At 41.6% G+C, this 27,148-nt stretch overlaps 1 protein-coding gene across 4 annotated transcripts in view; it reads right to left on the bottom strand.

Annotated features, from left to right (window-relative positions):
- The window catches only part of LOC134648951 (transcription factor Sp9), a 99,277-nt gene that overhangs the window by 10,745 nt on the left and 61,384 nt on the right, over positions 1–27,148 (bottom strand). Inside the window, exon 1 of one of the 4 annotated variants that reach the window (XM_063503613.1) lies at positions 12,702–12,890. The exons of the other annotated variants lie outside the window; for them this stretch is intronic. Within the exon in view, the coding sequence (XP_063359683.1) occupies positions 12,702–12,755 (54 nt within the window). The 5' untranslated portion in view covers positions 12,756–12,890. Of the gene's footprint in view, positions 1–12,701; positions 12,891–27,148 lie in introns of those variants that run through there. 4 annotated transcript variants of the gene reach the window in all.

Below are 27,148 nucleotides of genomic sequence, written 5' to 3'. Positions count from 1 at the left end.
TCTTAGCATTGTGACATTTTTGTTCCATTTCATATCTATTTCCAAAAACAAGTGATACATAAACATTTATTTCGACTTTATTTTAATTGTTATTCGTACTCTATCATGCTGTTTTTTCCCAACGTATGAATTAACGACCTTCTCAATGACAGCGTTGTCAATAAAAACCGCAATAGCACATGTCAATACAATGGCACGCTGCAATTAGTTGACATTTCATTCGCTCCTACGGTAATAGCGTGGAACTGCCAGTGGATGTGGCTTCAGTAATTTTCTTCGACTTCTGTTTCACATTTTTTTACATTTAACAAATTGAACGTGGGGTATTAATTGCTGAGAAAATTACCGACGCAGTGCCGCGGGGTCTAAACCACAAAGACGAGGCGCACCAACGACCTGAAGTCTCGTAAAAACGAACAATTATGAATTCAAGACGTTATTTCTTTGCGAAATACTCCTAGGTAAGTACCTACTACAGGCAAACTAATTTTGGAACGTGACTGACATAGGATGTACATCCAACGATGTATGCATAGGTAAAGTATAAATATTAAATACTTATTTCGTTAATGATTGGTACATGTGTTAGCTTTTTGCGTGAAAGCTCACGAGGAAACTTGGCTTAAAAATATGCGCAAGTACCTACCTGAGTTCATGGAACTATCGTTAAGGAGATATAAATTGTAATAAGAGATAGATCGTAAGATTTTCGAAAGCAGTTAGTCATTTGTAACAATAGCAACAATTAGGTAATAAGGCGAAACACTATAATTTGGTGGGACGGGTTGACTAGAATGGTGTGGAACAATCGTGGCTGGAAGACTGCGGCGATTACAAGGCGCTGAGTGCTCAATCGTCACGTAGCGGCGCAAGAACAAAGCGACGTATTAAACAATTGAACGGCCACAAAAAGTCCCATAATTCAATTTGCATCCCGCTAGATGAATGTAATCGCCGGCAAGAACTGTGGGTACGGTTACGGGCCGCGGGCGGCCGCCTGAGAACGGCTTTCGCCACTTTTCAACACTTCTGTGAATCGATTACCTAGATGCTAGGTTTCTTTCCATGTTACTTGAAGTAAGTGCCTCATAACACTGTTGGTGTCGAGGTTCTTGTTTTGCGTTGTCAAGTTTTTGTGATGCGGCCTTTGTTCGTGTCATGGATGCATGTTTTCATGTGTCAGCTAAATGATACAATTGTTTTAAGGTCTGGGCCCGAAAAGCTGTGTTGTTGTGAGGTATCGATTTACAAATTGTGTATCGAGTGCATGTCGACGGTTGGTATCGGCGAGGTGACTCGCGCATTATTATGATAATGCAACGCGATGGTATCGCGCTATCCGCTCTACACAATTGAATTAGCATAGCGCGGCGTCGGCCGCGACGGGCGGTCCGGGCCACGCGACCACCTAAGTACTTCATCTCCTATTCCGCTTCGTAGATCTCTGATAGGAATCGAATCACAGCACTCGGGTGAACGAGCCGATGATACCTTGTAGATGTTTTACATCCAATCGAAAGTATCAATAGCAGGGTTTCATTTAATTAATATCTTTTTAAAGCTAACCACAAATAAACTAAAGAGCCAAAATTGATTACCTGTCTATAACCACATTGGACTACAGGTTGTCTCCGTGTAGGTAATTAACGATGAAGTATTTTTGATACAACGACAACAAACAATCAGTACTTTATGAGTAATTTCGTATTTCATTAGCACCTGTTCGTGTGCAACCCTCTCCAAGTCTCCAATCCCCTATAGTTTTGAGTGTAACATCAGTTGAACTTATTTTTTGTTCAGTTTTCTTACTATAATATTACTATAATATTATAGGACGAATGTTAAAAAGCCTTAAACCTGTGGGTTCCACTCCAGTCCCAAACTGCATGCAACTAGGCAAATTGAGCTAAACGTTCCACACGTCTGCGCTGCGGTCACTCGCCAGTTATGAATGGTGGGTGTTGAATGAGCGACCGCGGTGACCGCAGCGCTTGTCAGCTGCGTTTATGGACGTCCAGTAATTATGCTGCACCCTACATGGACGTGCTCGAATAAGCGCACATGAATTCTGATGCTTCACTGCTTGTAGTGCGTTGAGGCTTCGAATGTCTAAGTCATAAAAACTTAAGGGCATGAAGGTCAACTAGGGTGAAGAGCATGTAACCTATAACTATATAATACCTGCGTTATTTTAAATCAATTAAGCGAATTAAGACTTAGATATTATCATTTATCGCTTGCTTAACCGTATATATCAAGATATTGCGTAAGAAGTGTAAAATTTACGATTATTTAAGTATTACAATTACACCCCGTATAAGATAACGTTCCAAATTTGCATTTTGACGTGAACTGATAAGAAATTTCAGTAATGTAAGTAACTACACACCCGCCTACATGTTATAAATACAGGTGAGGGGTATGTGCCCTTGTTATGTACTTCAAGTCTTCAACGTTATACCAATAAGCATTTGACAGTTAAACCCGTTTTATTATAATTACCTATGTGAAATCTGTAGGTAACACAAGTCTAAAAACAAGGGGCTTGCTTTTTTGGCATATCGCAATTGTTAGATATAAGTTACTCACTCGTATTACGAAACGAAACGAACGAAACGAAACGACGACGACGACGTTTAACGAAAGTTAAAACGTGACCATCCCCTAAAAGCTAAACATTGTGACGTGACATTAAAGCCATCAATGACAGGCGCGCTTTAAAGCTTCAGCCCGAGTGCGAGTATTCATGGAGCCTCCTCGAGTGGTGAAATATGGCGCGGGGCTAATGGCGCTCCACGACCCTCTAATGGCAAGTAGCCGGGGAAAGATTGTTAAGCAAAGGCACTGCTAGCGCGTTTATTGTTCCTGTGTTGTCGTTGTCAGAAAACAAGTTTGTAAAGTTTGAAATAATATTTGTATAAGCCAGATGGCAAGCATACGGGAATGACATACCCTCATACATATTTAATAGATCAGGCTGTATGGGCTTACAGGGAACCTACGCCAAAAATGAACATACATAAAAATACCAAACGTAGATTAGTAGTGTAATTTAAATCGGACCTGTCAACTTAACCACAACTCACAAGTTGAATTTAATTATTTTTGATTAAATTTGTAATGACCATTAGATATTTATTTATTTACTTACATGTAAACATAAAAACGTAGATATTTAAACGGTGTTGCATACAGTAACGATTTACAAGAAAGATGTTTATTAGATTACTAACTAGTCAACGATCGTGACTAGATGTGTATTGATTAATTCCAATTAAATTGATTTAATTTTCCGGCTATCGATCATAATAATTGAAAAATTGTTTACGGCAACGGTTTTTTCGAAATTGGATAAAGCACACGCCTCTCACGTCCGTGGGTAATTACTTAATTACAAACTTAGTGCTTGCAAATGAGACTAAATAAGTAAACAGTAAGTGGGTTAAGCTTCGTTAATAACCGTGACAGCGGCAAATGTGCTTAAGCGCATTTAGAAAATTACTACCTGCACCTAGCGTAATTTACAAGAAAGGGGTTGAACGGAATAACAAAAATTCATATCGATTAAACTGAAAGCGTAACGGTACATTAACTTGTAGCTCAGGAGATCTAGGTTGTTTCAGTCCATTTACAGATTTACTACTACACAAGACAATAAAATGAAAAAAAAAAAAAAGATGTTCGTTGAAAAGCGCATGCAAATACTTAATATTGCTCAACGAACACGTCTAGCGTCGACGTTTTGTTTTCTTTTTAACCCCCGACACAAAATGAGGAGTGTTATTATATTTCACGCCAATGTCTGTCTGTCTGTCTGTGTGTGTGGGCGTTTTTTTTTTGTTGTCCCCTACACTTATTAGGGTTCCGTAGCCAAATGGCAAAAAACGGAACCCTTATAGATTCGTCATGTCTGTCTGTCTGTCCGTCTGTCCGTCTGTCCGTCTGTCTGTCCGTCCGTATGTCACAGCCACTTTTCTCCGAAACTATAAGAACTATACTGTTGAAACTTGGTAAGTAGATGTATTCTGTGAACCGCATTAAGATTTTCACACAAAAATAGAAAAAAAACAATAAATTTTTGGGGTTCCCCATACTTCGAACTGAAACTCAAAATTTTTTTTTTTTCATCAAACCCATACGTGTGGGGTATCTATGGATAGGTCTTCGAAAATGATATTGAGGTTTCTAATATCATTTTTTTCTAAACTGAATAGTTTGCGCGAGAGACACTTCCAAAGTGGTAAAATGTGTGTCCCCCCCCTGTAACTTCTAAAATAAGAGAATGATAAAACTAAAAAAAATATATGATGTACATTACCATGTAAAGTTCCACCGAAAATTGGTTTGAACGAGATCTAGTAAGTAGTTTTTTTTTATACGTCATAAATCGCCTAAATACGGAACCCTTCATGGGCGCGAGTCCGACTCGCACTTGGCCGCTTTTTCAAATTTGGGATTTTTTATGTTATTTCTACTCAGAATCACGAGCTCTTTCTATCCTAATAGGAGAAAAAAAGTGTCCTAAAGTTTTTATTTCCATTACGTCACCATTTTTCATAGAATTTGTATGGCGGTCGCGGAATGGAAAGATCGAAAAATGTATGGAAATTTTGGGACACTTTTTTTCTCTTATTAGGATAGAAAGAGCTCGTGATTATGAGTAGAAATAACATAAAAAATCCCAAATTTGAAAAAAAAGCGTAGGGGACAACAAAAAAAAAACGCCCGTGTATCTGTCTGCTTGTCTGTGGCATCGTATTTCCAACGGATGGACCGATTTCGATGCGATTTTTTTACGTGAAAGCTTGTTTTCTTGCGGTGGTTCTTAGCTATATTTATTTGATAGAAATCGATCCAGTAGTTTGAAGAGTATCAGCTCTTTTCCAAAATTATGTATGGCATTTTTGGCTTGAAATGGATTTTTGTTGGATTGGTATTTCCTACCTCTAAAGTCGGGTGTTTTTTTTTTATATTTGTAGTTTTTTCAGATGCAAACAAGAAAGTAACGTAGGTATACTAGTAAAGTGTAGAATTAGTGCCATTTGACATTTTCTAGATAATATGTACCTAAATAAGTAACATTTATTTTACTTCATATGTTGTCAGACTATAACCGTGGCAAAAGTAACCTATATCTGTGTAGTCACAAGGGGAAGATAGGATGAGGGATATATCCAAATTCATAACAGCCCCAACCGCTGCGTTTAATGGCCACTTGAGCTACAAGGAGACTGTTAGTTTAAATCCCTCTGCAAGACAAATTGCAAACGGAAAATTTACACTTAAAAGCCGGATGCTACGGATAATAGTTGCAATTTCCGATAGTTCTTGCACTCGCTTGTAAGGCTGAAAGGGACGCGTGCAGCGGTTTTATTGTTGAGACATAAATTTAATGTGATGGATCAGATCATTCTGGTGTGTGGGTGTCGAATTACGGGTAGATATGTACCAGTGTGTGTGATTGTGTATTTATCTGTACTTAAGGCAGTATTTTAAATATCGGTTTCAATGGCACTGGATAATTTTATTTGGTCGTAGTCAGTGACTTTGACCAAGGATTTGGAATATTAATGGAAACAGATTTTCAGAGTTCGTTTCGTGGTTTGTCTATATTTTTCCCTAATCATTCTACCGTACAGGCATATTCCCAATTTTTACTCTTTTGTATGTGTTGTTTTCACAAAATGGTCCGATAAAGGACAGTGTGAATGGCGCTATCGGTGTCAGTTTCAATTAGCGCTCCGCGGGGCGCGGCGGGGCGCCGGCGGAGCCCCGCGGGTGGCCACCGCGAGTCTCGGCTAAACTACTAAATTAATCGCCGTCCTGCTGGTGACGTAAGTAGGGAACAGATAGAGAAAATCAAAACATTGCAGATTGTCAGAACAGATGTGATGAAATAGATTGTGCTGGGTCCAAATTTGACATCACTAGATCATACGCAAAAGCCAGAGGCCAGAGCCAAATCGCACGCTGATTTATTTTAAGTTAGAAAAACAATAATAATCCATAATCTTTGCCATAATTCACCGGAAAGAGGCGTACAGAACATATATCATTTGAAAGAAACGCTCAATATCTGACCATGCTTACATAATTGAGGGAACGTTTACTATCATTGGTGAAGCGACACTATGATTAGAAATATAAGTAAATAATGATCCGACCACAAGAATGACGTTTACAGTATGGAACAAATAAGGGCTACCAGCACCATTACCTATTCTAAAACTTTAAAAGAGTTGACAATAGAACAAAGACGCCGCTTCTTAGGTAGGTAAAGTAACCTTTTTTAAGTGGAAGGCATTAATTAGTGGAGCTCTTCGAAAATAACCTTCTCCGTTGTCGGGGCATCATTTATTGACAGGGCGCGATGACGCGAGCGATGACGGCGGCGCCTCTGCCTGCCCCGTGACTTGCATCTCGCAGCTCCGTTCATTAGGTACTCGCCGCGCTTGCTCCTCGTCGGCCCACTAACAAGCCAGGTTAATGCAGTGACCTTGCAAAAACCTCTGCCAACCGACGATCATTATCGGGGCTTCAAAAGCTCCTGACGACGTTTAACGACTCCCAAAGGATCCTGGACCTCGTATATTAGTCACAACGTAACGCAGATCCTTCCATTAGGAAGGGCGGTAACGGCAAAGCTCAAAGCTTCGACAACAATCATCGACAGTGATTGTAGCGCAGGAGCGCGACTAATCCGCGCGGCCCATGTTTGTTCTGTTATTGGATGAGTGATTACTTTTTCAACGAGCCTTTTTATTGACCATAATATGTTAACTGCTATAAGAACTGCCGATATGGATACGATATGCTTTAATGAAAATAATAGCGCCGACTAATTAAAAAATAAAAAAGTCGTAACATACAGGTTAAAATTGAAATTGCTCTAGTGTAAATATTCAAAGGAAATAAATAATTCATGGCAGGAAACGGAGTATTGAGTAAAAACTATTGAATGAAAAGGCACGTCACTAGTGGAACATCTCAGTAGGTCGTAATTGTAATATTTGCAGCGTAATGACGGGCTGCGTCGAGTGGATGTGAAATTGGCCGACGCGGGCGCAGCTCGCTACACGCTAACTAATAATATTATTACAAATGGAAGATGTTGCAAAAAGTAGCTAAATTACTTACTGTCACTGTGCCGGTGTGTTGTAAATAAACTAGTTTATGCGACATGTAATATCGTGATTGATAGTTTCAATTTCAAAAAGCTAGATCAATTTATCCTGACGTTGAAGTGGATCGATTGTCGGCGATCACGAAATTAGCTTCGAAACGTGATCCGATGCCATATGTAGATTCTTGTTGCACAGGTGATCACAGATATTAAAAGTAAACAGACATAGTACCTACTTACGGAGAATCAATAACGTTGGTTTTACAATTGTAAATATATTAAAGCCATACAATGTTATAATGCGGCTAATTTAGTTTATTGCCTACCTACCCTGCAGTGTCATGGCTCACAATCTATTCAACTATTAGTACAATTAGAACCAATAAAAATTATCTACAAACGTTAACTGTAGAAAATTAATATTGCTAACAAGCAATATTAAAATTATTAAACGGTTATTTGTGGTCAGGGCAGGAAACTGCAGTTGGCTTGCGGTCGGGACGTTTTTATACAGCCCTATGTGTGGCGAATGTTGAGTTACTTTAATAAACCGCAGTGGGGAACATGCAGTGAATAATTGCCGCTACTAGTTAATTGTACAACACAAACAACAGACAAGCCCCGCGTGAACGCAAGCACCGAGTAAATTTAAATTCCCCAAATATGTTTCGAGCTTTGAATTGGAACGCCAATGAACCGTGCACGGCTGAAATAAAGCACAAAATCGGCGCAACATAAAACAATTAGGTAGAATCGACATAAATCGACGGTGACACGTGTAGACAGATTCGCACATCATTAACGATCTTTTTAAGAAAGGCGACACAAAGCGAGATACCAGGCATTGTTAAATTTGTCGCCACTCCGGCGCGGCGTTGACTGACGCCCGCATAAATAACTTACCAAGACAGCTTAATGAACGAACGCGAGCTACCTATCTCAATACATCTATAAATTAGTGTATGGTATGCAATAACATTCAATTAGTTAGAAAACTCGCCGGCTGATTCGAGATTCGCCAGAGACCGCTTTAGAGATCGAACGACTGCAACGCGGTATTCACGATAAATATCTACAAGCTAGAGAGTCGTGTATCGCAGTCATCGCGCTATCATTTATTTGCTATTTACACTCAACAACTTCCCGCATGAAATTCAATTAAGCGTCTTTCAAGAAACTCGTTATCTATTTCAATGTCTGCAACAGTGTCGTTCTAAAAACAGCAGTGTAAACGGCTCGAATCCCGTTGCGGCGCAGTAAATATAATCTCCTCGACAGCTTAATTTAAATACCTTTTGTCAATGAAAGGGTTAAACACGACGCCTCGCTGCCAGGAAAGAGTTATGAAGGGCGCTACCGAACCGTTAACGTATGTGCACAGTTTTATTTTTCAGTTTTAATTGACTGCTACGACAGTTATTTTAATTTAATTGCTTCAAACAAATACGACACGAACGTTACCTACAATAATAATCACTAGTAAACATTTTAAAGTACACTTTAGCCTGTAAGTGGTCGCATAATCCTAATATTGAAGTGCGTAATCCTTCGTGTAAACCGTGGCAAAAAGCTATCAGAAGTGACAGATCTCAAGAGCACATTGTGGGGAACTCATCGTATTAGGCTAATGCCATTTTGCGTTCAACAATGTTCCGCGCTGAAACGGCGTTTCCAGTCCTGCTGACTTATTTTTTCATTCGTCAGAGTTCTTATTGCATAGAAATAGAGCTTTTTATTGCGTGTTTCTTGGATTGAATAAAATGGTAATGTACCGATATTCGAGCGATGACAATGCTGGCACCTTAATCCTCAAAATACCATTTAGGCCCGTTACAAATAAAAGTTTGTCGGTCGCTGGCGACTCGATGCCACAATGGCCATTGACGCGGCTTCACGCTGCGCCCGTGAATGGCCCAGCGCCAAAAAAACCTATTAGACACGCATAATGGACTCGATGTATAGATTCAAGAGATGACATTGCGAGTTCTGATCGATAGAAGTACATGAGAATAACTGGTCTATGTTTATGATACAGTCTAAATCACTTACCTACTCACATGGCTCATGGCAACATGGCTTTTAGCTTAGTATAAGCTAAGCTTAATTAGTTTAGATATTATGTGCATTAGATCAACGTTAAACGGATGGGTATATAGCTAAAGCGCTTACTCCTACGATGATAAATAGTCGGCTGCTTTATTTTCATTGATAAGTTTAGGAATGTACCTACATGGATTACCTCTATAAAACCACCATAGATTCATAAGTAGATACAAAACTGAGGTTATAATTGTATTGCATTTAGCTCGTTTAATTTCTATAACAAATCGCAAATCGAATAACTGTTGTCAAATCTAACGCTAGCTAATATTTAGAAATCGCTTCGAGCTCCATATTGTGTAACCGGAACCGATGATCAATATTTTGGCGAGGGAGATGAACTCATCTCCCTCGCCAAAATATTGATCATCGGTTCCCGTTACATCTAACTAGATCTCTCATCTAACTAGATGAGAGATAAATAAATAAATAAATAAATAAATAAAATAAATAAATATTATAAATAAATATTATGGGACAATCTTACACAAATCGACCTAGTCCCACGGTAAGCTCATAAGGCTTGTGTTGTGGGTACTAGACGACGATATATATAATAATATAAGTACTTAGAGATCAATGAATCAATCGGTAGTCGCGGGCCTCCGGTGCGGAAGTATCAATATGGCAACATTGACAACTATCGGCCCTCGATCATATATCGACGTTTGATTGGACGCCCTACTGTTAAATCCTTTTTGGAATTATTTTTAAAATGACATGATTGAATACTTTGTGACTGTACATTTTAGAATAATTTTTTAAACATTGATTGATAATGGGTATTATTAGGTACCTATCTAATATTATTATTTTAATTTTGCAACGTCACTAAGTAGTGATACACTCACTGAGTAAAATGATAGTGGCATACAGACACGACGAAACTATAAAGATTCCGTCACTTCCTCCATCCGAAATTATATAAAGTGTATATATAGTTCTATTGAATGGCACTTAAAAAAAAAATAAGTTTGAGTAACTAAGTAAAATGACAGTGGCATACAGACAAGTCGAAACTGTAAAGATTCCGTTTTTGCCATTTTCTTATTAGCTACGGAGGCCTAAAATAAAAATCATACCGTAGTATTTAAGTTCGACTAGACTGACATAGGTATCACCAGACGTGTCTCACTCCGCGATTTCGTCGCTTTGCTACAGGTAGCTAAAAGTAAATCCGTTCCGGCCCCAATTTTGGGGAAAGCCATAAGCCGCGCGTGGCGCTGTCGCCACCTAGCGGCCATATCTGTGCTGATCGTAATAGACGCGTTTTGTTAGAGAGTGTTTGTACTTAGTACTATTATTTATTCTGTGGTATCACTTGAAATAATTACAGTGGTCGATCTACCTCCCTACTTGTATTTAACTATTGTACCTACTTATTTTACTGTTTCCGCTTCAATAATTTAATTGCACTTATTATATTAAATAAAATTACCTATACCTAACGTACTTCACGGCATGACCTATCACGTGTCTACACTTCAACACCTTTCGCGGTGCCAAACCAAAACGTAGTTTTTATAGGCGATAAAAACTCGGTTAAGTACACAATTTTATATCATGATAACTTCTTGCCGACTTACTCGTTGAGTTATTCCATTATCTTCCATAAAAATTGATTAGTATCTGCGTGCTACCAGGCTCACATAAAGACATAAAGAGTCATTAGACACTTTATAACACTAGTAAATACTTAAAGTACATATCTACTGAACTTAAGCAGCATAAGTAGGTAATAACAATAATCAAGCGTTAATAGTGAATGAAATATACTTAGATTGACTTTCCTAGACAAAATTTAGTTTAATTTAATTTAAAGCCGACATTTGCCATTTATAAATAGGTACTTTAACTATAAAAACCCATCATCGATTGTCATAGCGCCAAAATGTAAAATCTATCAAATAAATAAAATAATACGATATTTAATAATATAATAGTAATACGATATTTTCAGTCGCTTAACCAGACGTGAACAAGTTGTGGAAATCGGCCTAATCATAAACTTAGGCGGGAAACTGTCAAAAGGTTTCTTATTCTTTTTTACGAAGCATTAAGCAAGCAAAAGAACATTCTATTCAGCCAGTACTTTTTTTCTGTGCCACATCCTTAAAATATACACTGGTCACACTGTTGTCAAACACACTGTGTACATTCAAAGATTTTAATTTTGGACCCATTTTTTTAGAAAATCACGCAAAGGTGGCTAGTTTATAAAAGGATAGCTTTTATTTTGGGAAATATGACCTAGGTATTTCGCGTCGTATGTACACTATTAGGCATTTAAGTATAGGTATTACCTAAATTACAAAAAGGTTAATTATATATAACGTTTTCAAAACCTTAACTATTTCAACGACTCTACCTATTTTCAATACGATAGAGTCATCTAACAGTCAACATACTTTTAAGCAATATTGTTACATAATAATTATGATGCTGATGTACCTTATACTCTACCAGCGTAAAATGTTATTCTATGAGGTGCAGTGTTGCATAAATATAAACATACCTATAATGCACCCATTAGACATAATCCGTGACCGCGATGCGTACACGCACAGCCGACGGCGACAGTTTGACAGTACTCGTTATTATATTGTGGTTTGACGGTGTAGTTACCTACATGCTAGCGTTTACATGTATTTCTATAGGTACATACAACATACATTCATAATATATGTAACTATTATAGTATTGTAGTGAGTCAGAGACTAACATTTCATAATTATGTTGGAGAGATGTTTTTTATATTTAGCTATGTCTTCGTTTTAAAATGTTTTATTTTAGGTATCTTTACATTAGATTCACCTGAATATTCATAACCTATATAACCTAAACTACCACCATTTTTCTTTGATTTGTAGATGACATAAGACACGATCATCTTTAGATATCGTCGTTAAGGTCCACTAAGTAAAAATTCATAATTTTTTATTAACACGACAAAATAAATGCTACTTTATTTGGATTGTGAAAGGTTCTAGGAGTTTGAAACTTACTAGGTACCTACGTTGTAATGCACATTGGGCCGTAAGAAAGTAGGTAGGTTACCTAGTGAAATAAAACCGGTCTACAAAAAAAGTTTCACAGCTAACGAATTGACTAGGTTTATACCTACTCTTACAATGGCTTTTAGCAAGAAATATAGTAGGCAGGTAAGTAAATATTAATTAAATATTGTTTGCAAAAATAATATTAACAAATCACTATTTAAATCTTTATCACAAATTCTTATAAGAAAATTGTTCACGAGTACTTTTAACAAAAATATCCTATCAAAAACCTTTAGTAGCACTTAATAAATGTTTATAATTTTTTTTATATATATTATTAAAAACAAAAATTAAAAAGTACTCCTAAGCTACTAAAAAATTCGAAGTGGTTCCTAACTGTGAAGCTGATACCTATCATATGGTAAACATGATCAGCTGATCTACATTTAATAATAAAATGTTAACAACAACAAACTTACAATTGTTTTGCTGGGCGGTGGCGCCGGCAGCGGCGCATACATGTCAGTAATCATTGCCCACTAACACTCAACACTCGCGCATCGCAACCAAAATCAACAAAAATATTATACAGTGCGTACTGTCACTACTCGCGGCGGGGCGTCCACATGACGTTTTGTTCTGACAGCGGCGGCGCGCGAGATCCGCGCTCGAGCCGGCTCGGGCCTCGCGGGGGAGAAGCGGGCGAGGCCGGGGGCCGGTGGGCGGGGCTAGCCAATCCCAGCCTCTTACCACGCCCCGCCCACGCGCTGCCCCGCCCGCAAGGTCGCGAGGGCGTTATCGATCGTATACTGAGACTCCATTTTATTTCGGCTTCCTCGATTTGCATAAACTTTTTGTTTGAAATTGTTGCTTACTCGGAGAAGTCGGCTCTTTAGCGCACCGCTACTCCGAGTGGGAGGATGGTGGTGGACATTGCTGTTGGCCGCATAACAGATGAGGATAGAAAAGGAACATAGTTTTAAGAATGTCAGATGTGATTGTTAATAGATAATGCATTCATGTGTGATTTATGCGAGCTTTACTTTAACGGTAAATAAATAATACATTTTGTGACAACTACTTATACCTATGTATTAAATTTTTACTAAGTATGCAATAGGTAGGTACAACCTACCTTTTTGCTATTAGCAGGTAGGCACATACCTACAGTGAGCATTAAAAATAACGTTCAAAACCACAACTTTGTCCCACTATACTTGCTTTACATAGGTAGGTACAGAGAAGCTATATCTCTTTGTAAATTTATTAGAGAATGGTTCCTCTACCTAAGATACTTTTGTCGCGTAATAGTGTCATCCGCGATTAGGTATCGATGCTTACTGTATGTACCAAATTATATAGGTATGTAATAGGTAATATAAATGTACCTTAATTAGTTTTTGTAAAAGTTAGGGAGATTATCTAGAGTGTGGTAGAGTTTCAAATAACTAAATTCATCATGGCATGGGGGTAAAATCAAGAGGTTGCTATTAATTTAAACTTTAAACCTAGGTATAAAAAATCTATATAAATTTTACCTAAGCAAAAATAACCCAACAAAGTCCACAATACACCTGCCTATATTTAACGAAGCGGTGGAGTACTTACCTACCTACTTATCTGTAATTTAAAGACAACAACCTTTACAACACTCAATAGATCTAACTGCCTCTATTTCTCCAACAAGGTGTTAAAGATAATGAAATATAATGCGCATCACGAAAAAAAACTTCTAAACACGACCAAATAATTCGTAATGGAACTTAAAAACTAAAGGTAGACGTGGAAAAAAAATTATGGCGCCCTTCCTGGCTCCCCTGAGTTCCTTCGTCCTGCCACTTTAAGAATAGCTTAAGCGGCTAATAGTTTTATGACACGCATAACACGAGGAAATACACCCCAACATCTACAAGTCAAATCTAGTCTTATTGCTTAGTAAGCAAGGTACAAGATTGTGTAAACGCGCTAACGGAAATGACAGTCGCGAAGCATTATACGACATTAGGGGTGCCATCGGGTTCATAAAATAGTGAAATTGTGGCGAGGTGCGAAGGGGGGTGGGCGTGTTCGGGATAACGAAATACAAATGCTCCGGGCTGCTCACGGGCAGCCGTGCGAACTCCGCTTAACGCAATAAACATTTTAATTTGAACACGAAACTCACGCTGAGATGTGAAATTACGGCATGAGGGCGCAAAGAAATCAAATTACGAGGAAATTTCATGAGGCTGTAATTCTGTTTTTCCACTAGCTCGCGTAGCCTATAAATATTGTAATATGCTTGTATGTTCCCTAGGGAGCTACTGGCATTATACGGGCAGCCGAGTAACGTGGTCGTTGTCATATTTATGAGACTCGCAGTAAACTCTGTTTTATGAGAAACTGTTTGGTTATGCAGACTTGTTAATATGCATTTCTTAATTTACTGTCGCATTCCCAGCCGTTTTGTCGAAATGGTACCTATTAGGTACTCATTGGCCGTGGGGTTTTCATAACGGGAAAATGTAAAATAATTCTGAATTTTCTAAGCCTACAAAATCTCAAATAAATATATAAATTATCAGTTACCAAAAGAACTGTAAGTACCTACCTATTATACTTATTTTATTTTCTTACAGTTAGTTATTTAGTAGGCAAGTTACATTTTTGCTCAAAATTATAACTATTTTATAGTTATTATTTTGCGCTCACAAGTAGGAGTTCTACCTTACGTTCTATCGCTCTGTGACATAGGGCCCATTTCTCGAACAGTATTATACTAATATTATTAGTGTGTTGTCATGGCAATCCATACGATTTGACAGTTCGTGGACTAATATTATTAGACTAATACCGTTCGAGAAATAGGCCCATAGACTACGCCGACTGTCATTGTAGCCTAACTGTAAAAACAAGTATATTTAATAAAAGCTAATTAATTAATTTAGACTCTTATTTCAATATACAGTGAAACCTGGATAAGTGAGACTTCAAGGGACGAGCAGATTTGTCTCACTTAAAGAGGTATTCCACTTACCCAGGTTCTCAGTTAGTCAGGTACAAATAAATTTCTGTCTCATTTACAGAGGGTCCCATTAATAGAGGTGAGATAAAGGATATATTTCAGTTATAGAGGTGGTTAATAAGGTATTTTGTAATTATCTTTAAAAATAAATAAGGTAAAATAATCCTTGTCCCTAAATATTTTTTAAGTCTGTTAAAAATATTTATTTGAATTTATTTTGAATGATTCTCCAAAGGATAGATTTTTTCAATTAAATTTGATACGGACTTCATTGCGTCTTAGAAATCTATTAAACGAAAACTTGTTTATTCGTGTTACTTATCAAGATTTCAGCTTTCGTTTCGATAGTTTTAACTACATAAAGTAACTAAATGAAACTTGAAGTCGTTTAGACACAGTTAAGCAAATGCGGAATTTGTGGATAGACTAAGAGTTAGTAAGAATACGGAAATTGATCAATAAAGTCCAAGTTAGAGAGGTCATAGATTGACGTTATCTCAGATACAGAGGTCAATTCCTATAAAATTCTAAAAGAATAATTAAGAAAATGTAATCTTATAAATATAGTCTCAGTAAAAGAGGTAAAATATACTCTCAGTCTCATTTATAGAGGTAAATGTGACTATAAAATCACAACAACTATTCCCAGTTATAGAGGTTCGTTTTTTCTCACTAACAGAGGTAATTCAGCGCTAAAGTGTCGGGACCGCACCATGAGTCCCAGCTATAGAGGTTTCTCACTTATCCAGGTCCCACTAAACCAGGTTTCACTGTATAATAGTTAGAGTCTACACAATTATTTTACATTTAACTGCAATCGACATTATAACCTAATAACGATGGTAGTCATCTAATTTATATGACTTTCTACGCATTAACTGACTTTAAAATAAATACATTATTTTATTCAAACGCAGAATCAAACCTATTTCGCTAAGTCTCAATTACCTATAATGTCATCTCATTGAGTTATGTCTCAGTAAAACAGCACCGTTACTCATAGAAGGAAGGAATTGACTATTTCAGTTACAGTGAAACCATCAACAGATTGGCATTTACGACGACGTAGCTAGAGGAAGGGCCGAGGACGCAATAGGTAAAACAAACGTGGGACTAACTGTGTGTGCACAACAAACAGCAACTGTAAAGCGGTTCACATGTCTTTGTCTAACTATAGTTCGTTTTTTTAGCATTAGAAAGAAGGTAAGCGATCTTGACATGTCTTTTAAATGAAAAACGCTTTTTAAAAATCAGTAACTTATACTTATGAAAGCAGAAGAATATAAATGATCGTATTAGATTCATAATTGTTGTAACATATTTGCCGTGACTTATTTTTAAAACATGTTCTTCAATTAAAAGACACATCAAGATTGTTTACCTTTTTTCTAATGCTAAAAGAACGAACTATAGTGTTTGTAAATTATCAAATTTCAGGAATCCTTATTTTTAGGTTTCTAGAGTTAGACCAAGATAACTCTGCAACGATTTTGCCTGCGCAGACAGTGGTAAGGGGGTAGTTTGTGCTGCGGCAATGGACGGAAACGACCAGAGGGGCTGATTTTTGAATATCGACCGCTCGATTTCGTGTATTTCGTTCAGTAATATCTCCACTACTAGGCATATAAATTCTACTAATAGAATTGAAAACGAGTGGTCAATACCACTCGATTCCAAATTTCTATCACTCGTATTTCAAAAATTAGCATTTCGCCCCTTTCCACCGACTTTCGAGTAACGAAATCGAGCAATCGAAATTCAAAAATCGGCCCTCATAACATAACAATACTTTCTATTGCTCAACTCAAGAAAATAAAGTACCTAGCTACCTAGGTAGGTAAGTACCTACCTACCCTACTTCGATTCTTCGCTTTAAGCCAAAATACCCGCTTCCCGTTACAGGCCTCTTCGCATAGACAGAGATTGAGCTTAAGTGATTGTGGGCGACAGCCGACCCGCTGACCACGACCGTACCTATTATTATTACATAGATGACCCTAAGATATAAATTCAATTCCTTACTTAAGTTGTAATAGCTAAAAATAAAGATCTTGATCAACGTAGGTAGCCTAAGACCTAGGTAGACCATGTATTATGCCTAAGTTGTAATTAGTTAAAACCTAACTGAACCGTTAGTTTAAAATGAGTACTAGAACCTTGTCTCTATCCCAGTCATAATAATAATGAGCCCGATTATGCCTACATTCCATTTATATTTACGTGGTGGTCGATACCACGGCGAAAGCCAGCTTTTTCGCTCTCTAATTGGTCACCAGTAGAGCGAGAGAGTGTGTGAGCTAGACAGGTATAAAAATGGTAATTTTCTCCAATTATTTTGGAGAAACACTTTGATACTCATACCTACTTCAGGCTTAGAACTATAGCTAAAAGTACGTATGATTATCATTGTAGAAAAAGGTAACGGTGTTAATCTAGGTAAAATCTAGACTCTCACTTCTCTCCTCGAACCGTAGGGCGAGAAAGCGTGCCTAGCATTTGTCATTCTTGGCAGATTTTGGCTCATTAATCTGAACCTTGTAGCTAGACCGTAATCATGCACTTGTTTAAACTATTGCCAGTCTATAGAGCGTAAGTAGACGCATCTAATAACATATAGTAGTATAGCTGAACGATTTAGCTTGAAGTAGGAAACCTAGATTCTTACCAAATTGAAAGAGAAAATTCAAGCAAATAAGTCTGAACTTGTGCATTTTTACCGAAATCGCATAAGCCAATCACAGTCGCTAGATCTAACGCGTCCCTTGGTTTGTATGTGTGTGTAAACTATCCTGGTCTCTGTAAGTTACCATGGAGAGAGCCGCGAACTTGCGATTGTCATTGGCTAAAAGTCTACACTCGCAAACGTATAAATACGAGCGGGCCTGTAAAATTCGAGTTAGTTGTGACCAGGACCCAAACCGAACAGTTTAGTTGTTATTCAGGACCCGAACGATTAAAACGCGAATCTAAGTGATCCGATCCTAGGCTAGAACCTAAGCTTAGAACTAAGTTAGTGTTGTCGCGAACCTAAGTTACAGTGATCCTTGTAATTTCCATAAGAACCATTATTATAACAGATACAATCAGACCCCTTTTGATTTTGAACCCTTGAACCTTGAGCTATCGTAGATGTCTCTGTAGGCGACCGTCTCCTACAGTTGTGGTCCTTCGCGAAGCCGGATATAAGTTGTGATCCGTTAAATCGCCGGTTAAAATTATTTCATGAACAGTCAGTAGTGCAGTGTAATTTTATGATCCGTAAATTCAGTGTATTACGAGTAATGTTAAAATGGGCGTAACGAACCGGTCCCCGAGCGGCGACAGACGAGCTGAAATGGAACGCCAGCAGCTAGAACAACAGCGCGAGGCCCAGGCCGCAGCCGCAGCGACACGCGCCGCGGCCGGCGGAGGTGCTCCGCGCTCCGAGCAGATCCGTCCAACCGACGATCGAGAGGACACGCCCCAATCGGTATTGCTAATGCCGAGAACACCGAGGAGGGCACCAGAAAGGTTAGCCCGAGGACAAGAACCTGGCCCGTCGGCCCCGCTCCCTGATCCCGGAGCGGCCTCACTCCCCGGTTCACCAGCGCGCGCGGATGCGATCCTGACCTTGAACCACGAACCCCGCGCAGCGCCGCCGAGTTCTGCTCCAGTGCTAAAAGAACGCCGTCGATCCTCACGAGCATCTGTAGCATCGCGTACGTCTATGGTGGAGCTACGTAGACAGATCGCACAACAAGAATCTCAACGGAAGCTAATTGAGATTTCTCGGCGCGAACTTCAAATTGAACGCGAGCTTTTAGAGCTAGATCATCAAATCGAGCTGAGTCAGCTCGAAATTGAAAAGAAAGAGACTGGATCGAGTTCGTCTAACAAATCGATGGTTAATATCACTATAAATGATTGGCTGGAAGAAAATCATACCAATGTGAACGTGAGTGATAATAACGAAACAAGTACGGACGCGGACGGCGGGGGGCCCCGCGCGTCTGCTCCGCGCCCACCGCGCTACGCCGTGCCTACGTTCGCGCATGCGCCGCGAGCCGAGGCCGAGCGCGCGCGGCCTGCGCGGCCGCCATTGCAGTCAACCCCGGGTACCCGGCGCGTGCGCACGCCGCCCGCGCGGCCGGCAGAGGTACGCGACCGTACGTGCGAACGCCGACAGTACGAAGTATGTAATAATAAAGTGCAATGTGCCGATTACTGCAGATGTAGTTCACGGGAGCAGTCATCGGGTGCGACGGCAAGTCTAGAACAAGTTATGACACAGCTAGTGGCCCTGATCAGCAGACCGACGTCGTCGAAGCAAGTATGGGACTTGCCCATATTTACAGGACTACCCAGTGAGTGGATTACATTTTATACTGCTTATACAGAATCTAGCAGCCGCTATAAATTTACCAATTGGGAGAACCTATCCCGGCTAAGACATTGTCTTAAGGGCGAAGCGAGAGATTGCGTCCTGCATATGTTAGCGTCGTCAGCTGATCCAGAGTTAATATTAAGAGTTTTGAAGAAAAACTTTGGAAGATCCGACCTTTTAATAGATAAAGCGTTGAACGAATTACGTAAATTACCGAACCTAGGGCCCAGTGCGGTGGACCTAAATGACTTTGCCATTAAAGTAGTGAACATTGTGACGACACTTGCAAGTTTAGATCGACGTGCGTACGCAAATAATCCCTTCCTTATACGAGAAATCACGGAACGCCTGTCACCTCACGTGCGATCGCGGTGGTGTGAATATGCAGAAGATAAGCTCGAGGAGGCCGAATCCGAGCTCACGCTTATGGTTAACTTCCTGCTTGACATAAGTGATAAAGAACTACAGTACAGCCATGCGCGCGGAGGCGGCATTCGTCGTGGTGCGCCGGCGCCTTCGCGTGAAGACGCGCGCGGAAGTCGACGACCTCCGGCATCGAATCAGCTGTCAAGTGGTGGAGCGGTCCGCAAGTATAATAACAATAACTCAAATCGTGTGCAAACATATACAACTGACAAAACAGAACCTTGTCTTTGTTGTGGTGCCGTACACCCGGCCACAGAGTGTAGGCGTGTGTTAAATATGAGTGTCGCGGCTCGATGGGAATGGGCGAAGAATAACAAAATTTGTTTTAAATGTCTTAACAGGAAACACAGGCGTGGCAGCTGCAAGGCAGGTGTGTGCGGAGAGCAAGGATGCCAGCATCCGCATCACCGGCTGCTACATGATGAATCTACACTCCTACGAAGGGAACTGCAGTCTTCACGGCGTGACGAAGCAGCCTCAGCGATGCCTGCCAGCGCGCCCATCGAGCCAGAGCGCGCACGGAGGGAGCACACGTTGATGATGGCGGAACGACTGGAACGAGAGAGGGCGCCACCAGCGCACCACTTCGTGCTGAACACGGAGCACCAGGAGCCGTCAGACGTTTTACTTAAGGTAATACCTATACTTTTATCTGGACCGACAGGCGAGATCAAATGCAACGCACTTTGTGACGACGGATCGACTATTAGTCTGTGCGAGGAGTCGCTGGCCAACGCCGTGGGTGCAGTGGGTGTCGAAGCGCCACTACACATCAACGGGATTGGTCCGATGACATCAATTGAGCCCAGCCGACGCGTGACGGTACAGATACGCGGGCTGATCGAGGGACACACGCATCTCGTCCAACTTAGAACGGTAAAAGACCTAGGTATTAACTCTCAAAAAGTGCCAAGAACTTTGATCGACCGCTACAAGCACCTGAGGGGCCTACGGGAGGCCACGTATGACACCGCCACGCCTCGAGTGCTCATTGGATCGGACAACTGGCACATGATATTACCGCTTGAGACCCGAGTCGGAGCAAGAAATGAACCCGCAGCAGTTAAGATAGATCTTGGCTGGGTAATATATGGACGCGCGCCGCAGACCCCGCGACGAGCTGAACGAGTGCTACACCTCTCACAAGCGAGCGAACGAGACGGTGAGTTGAACAAACAATTGCAGCGATATTTTGAAATTGACTCGCTCGGTATAAAGCTGATTGATAAGGTGCGCCCGCAGGACGAGCGAGCACAAAGGCTGTTCAACGATACTGTAAAGCAAGTGAGTACACCAGAAGGCCCAAGATACGAAGTAGGGCAACTATGGCGTGATGATGACCCTAGACTACCGCCTAGCTACAACATGGCTCTAACGAGACTGCTCGGAATAGAACGGAAGATGGATAGGGACCCGAGCTTCGCCGCGAAATACACCGCCCAAGTGGATAATTTACTGAACAAGGGGTACGCCGAGAGAGTAAGTGAACCAGGCCCAGATCCAGGGTCATACTATCTCCCTCACTTTTCTGTCACTAATCCGAACAAACCAAAGAAGATCCGTCTGGTCTTTGATGCCGCAGCATTAAATCAAGGACAGAGCCTGAACGACTTCATTCTTGAAGGACCGGATATGTTACAATCACTTATCGGTATAATGTTACGCTTCAGGGAAGGTGCATTTGCTGTGACTGCAGATGTAGAAGAGATGTTCCTGAGAGTCCAGATCCGTGAAGAAGACAGAAACTCGCAGATGTTCCTGTGGCGAGCGGCGCGCCGAAGCGGCGCCCCTGATGTGTACAGAATGAAGTCAATGGTGTTTGGAATCGCGAGCTCACCGTTCCTCGCACATTCGGTAAGAAATTACAATGCTTACGCTCAGGAGAACCGCTACCCGAGGGCCCTAGAAGACATAGTAAGGAACCACTATATGGACGATTACGTTTCTAGTTATGAAAACGAAGCAGATGCTATTGCGTGCGCCGAAGAGGTCTCCGCTTGCCACCAGCAGGCTGGATTTCATCTCCGTGGGTGGTCTAGTAACTCGACACTTCTCATAGAACGGATCCCAGAGGAGCTACGAGCCGACACACACACACCCGCGCCGATCGGCGACAAGGAACAGAAGGTATTGGGTCTAACCTGGGATGCAAGAACGGACCATCTCGGCTTCAACACGACCATGATCAGAGTCCCAAGAGAGGTGAAGGAGCTTAAGAGGGCTCCGACGAAAAGAGAGACTGTAAGCGCAGTAATGAGTATTTATGATCCGTTGGGAATAATCTCGTATTTCTCAATTACAGTAAAGATCCAGCTACAGCGACTCTGGAGCCTGGGTTTGGATTGGAACGCTCCGCTGCCACCAGACGAGTGCGAGGAGTTCCAGACATGGCTGCGAGCGCTGGAACACGTCGGTGGACTGCGCATCCCCCGCCACTACGGACCTATGGAAATGGTGAGACGAACCCTCCATATTTTTGTTGACGCGTCCTCACAAGCATACGCAGCGGTCGCTTATTGGCGTATCGAAAGACGAGGGGAGGTCTACGTCACCCTGATCGCGGCAAAGGCTAAAGTGGGGCCAACACGATCCATTTCGATACCACGAGCGGAGCTACAGTCGGCCTTGATCGGAGCTCGACTGAAGAAGACTATTCTAGAACAACACAGGTACGAGGTAGCGGAAGTCGTCATGTGGTCTGACAGCCGAACGACACTCCACTGGGTAAGAGAAAACGCTCGCCGCTACAGCGCCTATGTCTCGCACCGCCTGGGCGAGATCGCCGAACTCACGGAACCAGAACAGTGGCGTTGGGTGCCGACACGCCAGAACGTCGCAGATGACGCCACTCGAGCGGACAGTACACGTGAGTTTGACATAACACATAGATGGTTCCAAGGACCCGCCTTCTTACGGCTACCAGCAACAGAATGGCCACAAGAACCATCTAACCAGCCAGAACCAGAGCTAGAAGTACTGGAGGTCAAACAATGCCTTGCGAGCCGCGAGGCTGCCTCGCCACCGCTGCCAGATGTAAGCCGGTTTTCAAGTTACGACCGTTTACTGGGAGCCACTGCACGAATGTTGCAATTTATTGACAATCTAAAATCTAAAACTAAGATGAACTTACAAACCAAACATATACTGGCAGCTGAACGTTTACTATTGCAGAGAGCGCAGAACGAGGACTTCGCCGACGAGCTCCGGAGCCTCCGCCGCGGCGAGCCTCTGACTAAAGGCAGCGCGCTCTTCGAGCTGGACCCCGAGCTCGCAGCCGACAACGTGCTCCGCATGCGGGGGCGCATCGATGCCGCGCCCGTGCCTATCAACAAGAGGCCGGCCATTCTACACGGACGTAACCGGTTGGCCAGACTTATTATATTTAGAATGCATAGAAGAGCGGCGCACGCTAACAATGAACGCGTTGTAAACGATGTTAGACAAGAATATTGGATATTGCGCCTAAGACCGACTGTGCGTGCGATCGCTAGCGCTTGTCAACTCTGTCGAATTAGAAGAGCGAATCCACGCGCCCCGCCTATGGGAGATTTGCCGCTGTCGCGCATAGAGCCATTTTGTAGACCCTTTACGAACACTGGTGTAGATCTATTCGGTCACATTACAGTTACCATCGGGAGGCGACACGAGAAGCGCTGGGTGGCGCTCTACACCTGCCTGACGACCCGGGCGGTGCACCTGGAGCTGGTGCACTCCCTCAGCACTGACTCCGCCATCATGTCACTTCGTCGCATGGCCGCGCGACGAGGCTGGCCCCACACGATGTGGAGCGACAACGGAACCAACTTCCGTGGCGCTACGGCGGAGCTACGGGCTGCCTATGAAGAATGGCTGCCCGCACTGCAGCAGTACGGCCTGCAGTATCGCATGGACTGGCGGTTCATTCCCCCCGGTGCCCCGAACCAAGGCGGCGCCTGGGAGCGGATGGTCCGCTCTGTGAAGACTGCTCTCATGGCCACGCTACACTCGCGAGCGCCCAAGGAAGAGGTGCTTGCGACTTTACTGGCCGAGGCCGAGGCGTGCGTCAACGCTCGGCCTCTCACACATGTCTCGGTTGATCCACGCGATCCCGAGGCGCTGACACCGAACCATTTCCTGCTCAACGGCCCCACGGGGACCCCTCTCACTGGTCCCTGTGGCGAGGTCAACCGACGGGCCTGGAAAGTCAGCCAGGCACTCGCTGACTCCTTCTGGCGTCGCTGGGTGCGCGAGATCCTACCCACCCTCGCCCCGCGACGATCCTCAGCGACGGGCGAGCGGCCACTAGCGGTCGGCGACCTAGTCATCGTCGTCGACCCCTCACTGCCACGCAACGTATGGCCACGCGGCGTGGTTGAACGTGTCTACCCGGGACCAGACGGCGGCGTTCGCAGCGCGGACGTGCGGACCAAGGGCGGCGTCTTCCGAAGACCCACTACCAGGCTGGCTGTCTTGCCGGTCGATCCAGAGTCGACATAGCAAGTCGACGAGGGGAGTGTGGGCGACAGCCGACCCGCTGACCACGACCGTACCTATTATTATTACATAGATGACCCTAAGATATAAATTCAATTCCTTACTTAAGTTGTAATAGCTAAAAATAAAGATCTTGATCAACGTAGGTAGCCTAAGACCTAGGTAGACCATGTATTATGCCTAAGTTGTAATTAGTTAAAACCTAACTGAACCGTTAGTTTAAAATGAGTACTAGAACCTTGTCTCTATCCCAGTCATAATAATAATGAGCCCGATTATGCCTACATTCCATTTATATTTACGTGGTGGTCGATACCACGGCGAAAGCCAGCTTTTTCGCTCTCTAATTGGTCACCAGTAGAGCGAGAGAGTGTGTGAGCTAGACAGGTATAAAAATGGTAATTTTCTCCAATTATTTTGGAGAAACACTTTGATACTCATACCTACTTCAGGCTTAGAACTATAGCTAAAAGTACGTATGATTATCATTGTAGAAAAAGGTAACGGTGTTAATCTAGGTAAAATCTAGACTCTCACTTCTCTCCTCGAACCGTAGGGCGAGAAAGCGTGCCTAGCATTTGTCATTCTTGGCAGATTTTGGCTCATTAATCTGAACCTTGTAGCTAGACCGTAATCATGCACTTGTTTAAACTATTGCCAGTCTATAGAGCGTAAGTAGACGCATCTAATAACATATAGTAGTATAGCTGAACGATTTAGCTTGAAGTAGGAAACCTAGATTCTTACCAAATTGAAAGAGAAAATTCAAGCAAATAAGTCTGAACTTGTGCATTTTTACCGAAATCGCATAAGCCAATCACAGTCGCTAGATCTAACGCGTCCCTTGGTTTGTATGTGTGTGTAAACTATCCTGGTCTCTGTAAGTTACCATGGAGAGAGCCGCGAACTTGCGATTGTCATTGGCTAAAAGTCTACACTCGCAAACGTATAAATACGAGCGGGCCTGTAAAATTCGAGTTAGTTGTGACCAGGACCCAAACCGAACAGTTTAGTTGTTATTCAGGACCCGAACGATTAAAACGCGAATCTAAGTGATCCGATCCTAGGCTAGAACCTAAGCTTAGAACTAAGTTAGTGTTGTCGCGAACCTAAGTTACAGTGATCCTTGTAATTTCCATAAGAACCATTATTATAACAGATACAATCAGACCCCTTTTGATTTTGAACCCTTGAACCTTGAGCTATCGTAGATGTCTCTGTAGGCGACCGTCTCCTACAGTGATTGAGTTCTTGTTTTGATGGTATCGACGGACGGTAGGGAAGGGGGTGGTTTGTCTGGAGCGGCGGAAATGGACGGAAGCGACCGTCGCCGGGGCTCAGAGGCCCCGTGTCAACTGTTTCCTTCGTTGCTTATGTTTGGGGGATTGTATCATCTCATCTGTCTGAGTTAGTTGTTGCTCGTGCTAATATAATTCCCCGTTGACGAAAAAATATATACTTTCTTAAAATTTTGTAACAGAAATTATGTGTAGGTATACATTTATAGGCGTACTTACACATACTTATAAGTAGATAACGATTAGTTTACCAATATACCCAGAATTATGAAAACGCTAATTTTATAAAATAGAAAGTTACATATTTTAATAAGATGTTTTGATTTAAATACCTAAAAGTAAAGAAAATAGAAGAAAATATTTACCTACTGTCAAAGTTTGGATTTAGTTTAGCTTCTGAAACATCCGAACGAATGCCGTTGAAGTTCATTGCCTTTCGCGAGATAGTCATTCATAATTTTAATAACTTAACTTGTTGAACAACAATAAGGAAAACTTACTAATAAAAACCCTCAACTTCTACAAGACATGGTTAGAAGAAACGTAGTTACACATTTAAAATGGCTTTAGTTAGCACAACAAAGCTATTTAGCTAAGTCGACAAATTGGCAACCTGTAATTTATCTTGACAGCCGGGTAGGTTAGTGTTAAAGCTTAATTCACACTAATATTCACATAGGCTAATAAACCGTTAGGACCTAACTGGAACCTGGAACTGGCTGGTCATACAAATCACCTTATATCAGCTTATATAGACGGCAGACATGTTATTATGAATAAGTTGATTTTGTACTGAAAAGGGCAGTATTAGTACGCTAAAACATGTAAAGAGGCTTTTAGTCCAGCTCATTTCCTATAGTCTCAGGAAAGGAAGAAAGTATGGCTAAGAAAAAAAAACAGAATGGTAAGCCACTTGTCAATTTTGAAGAGTTTTATTACTAACTTCATATAAAAAAAACAACGGGTTGCACTCCGAGAGTGCCGGCAGAAGTGAAAACTCAATGACTACTGCAAAATGTCTGTATAATTGAGGTTAACGCCATCTAGCGTTATTTCGTCGCATTACTTGAAACCCCTAAGCACATTACTGTTAGTACTCGAGTTATATTAATAGGTACCAGTTAGAGCGAAACTCACTAGATGGCATTTAAATCAATAAAGAAAAACTCAATGACATTGTTCGATCAGGTCACGTGACCGTCTTACGGTCACGGACGGTCACGTGATCTGTCGCGAGTTTAACATTTTTTCCCCACCTCAAAAAGTGCTCAGCGCCGCTAAAGAAGCTCAAAAAATATTTAAAGAAATTAATTAAAAAGATATTTTAAACGAGATAAAAAAAAGTCAAATTAAAACTGATCA

This window comes from Cydia amplana, chromosome 6, assembly GCF_948474715.1.
Source record: "Cydia amplana chromosome 6, ilCydAmpl1.1, whole genome shotgun sequence".
Lineage (NCBI taxonomy): Eukaryota > Metazoa > Arthropoda > Insecta > Lepidoptera > Tortricidae > Cydia > Cydia amplana.
This window is presented reverse-complemented; position numbering and strand designations above follow the sequence as displayed.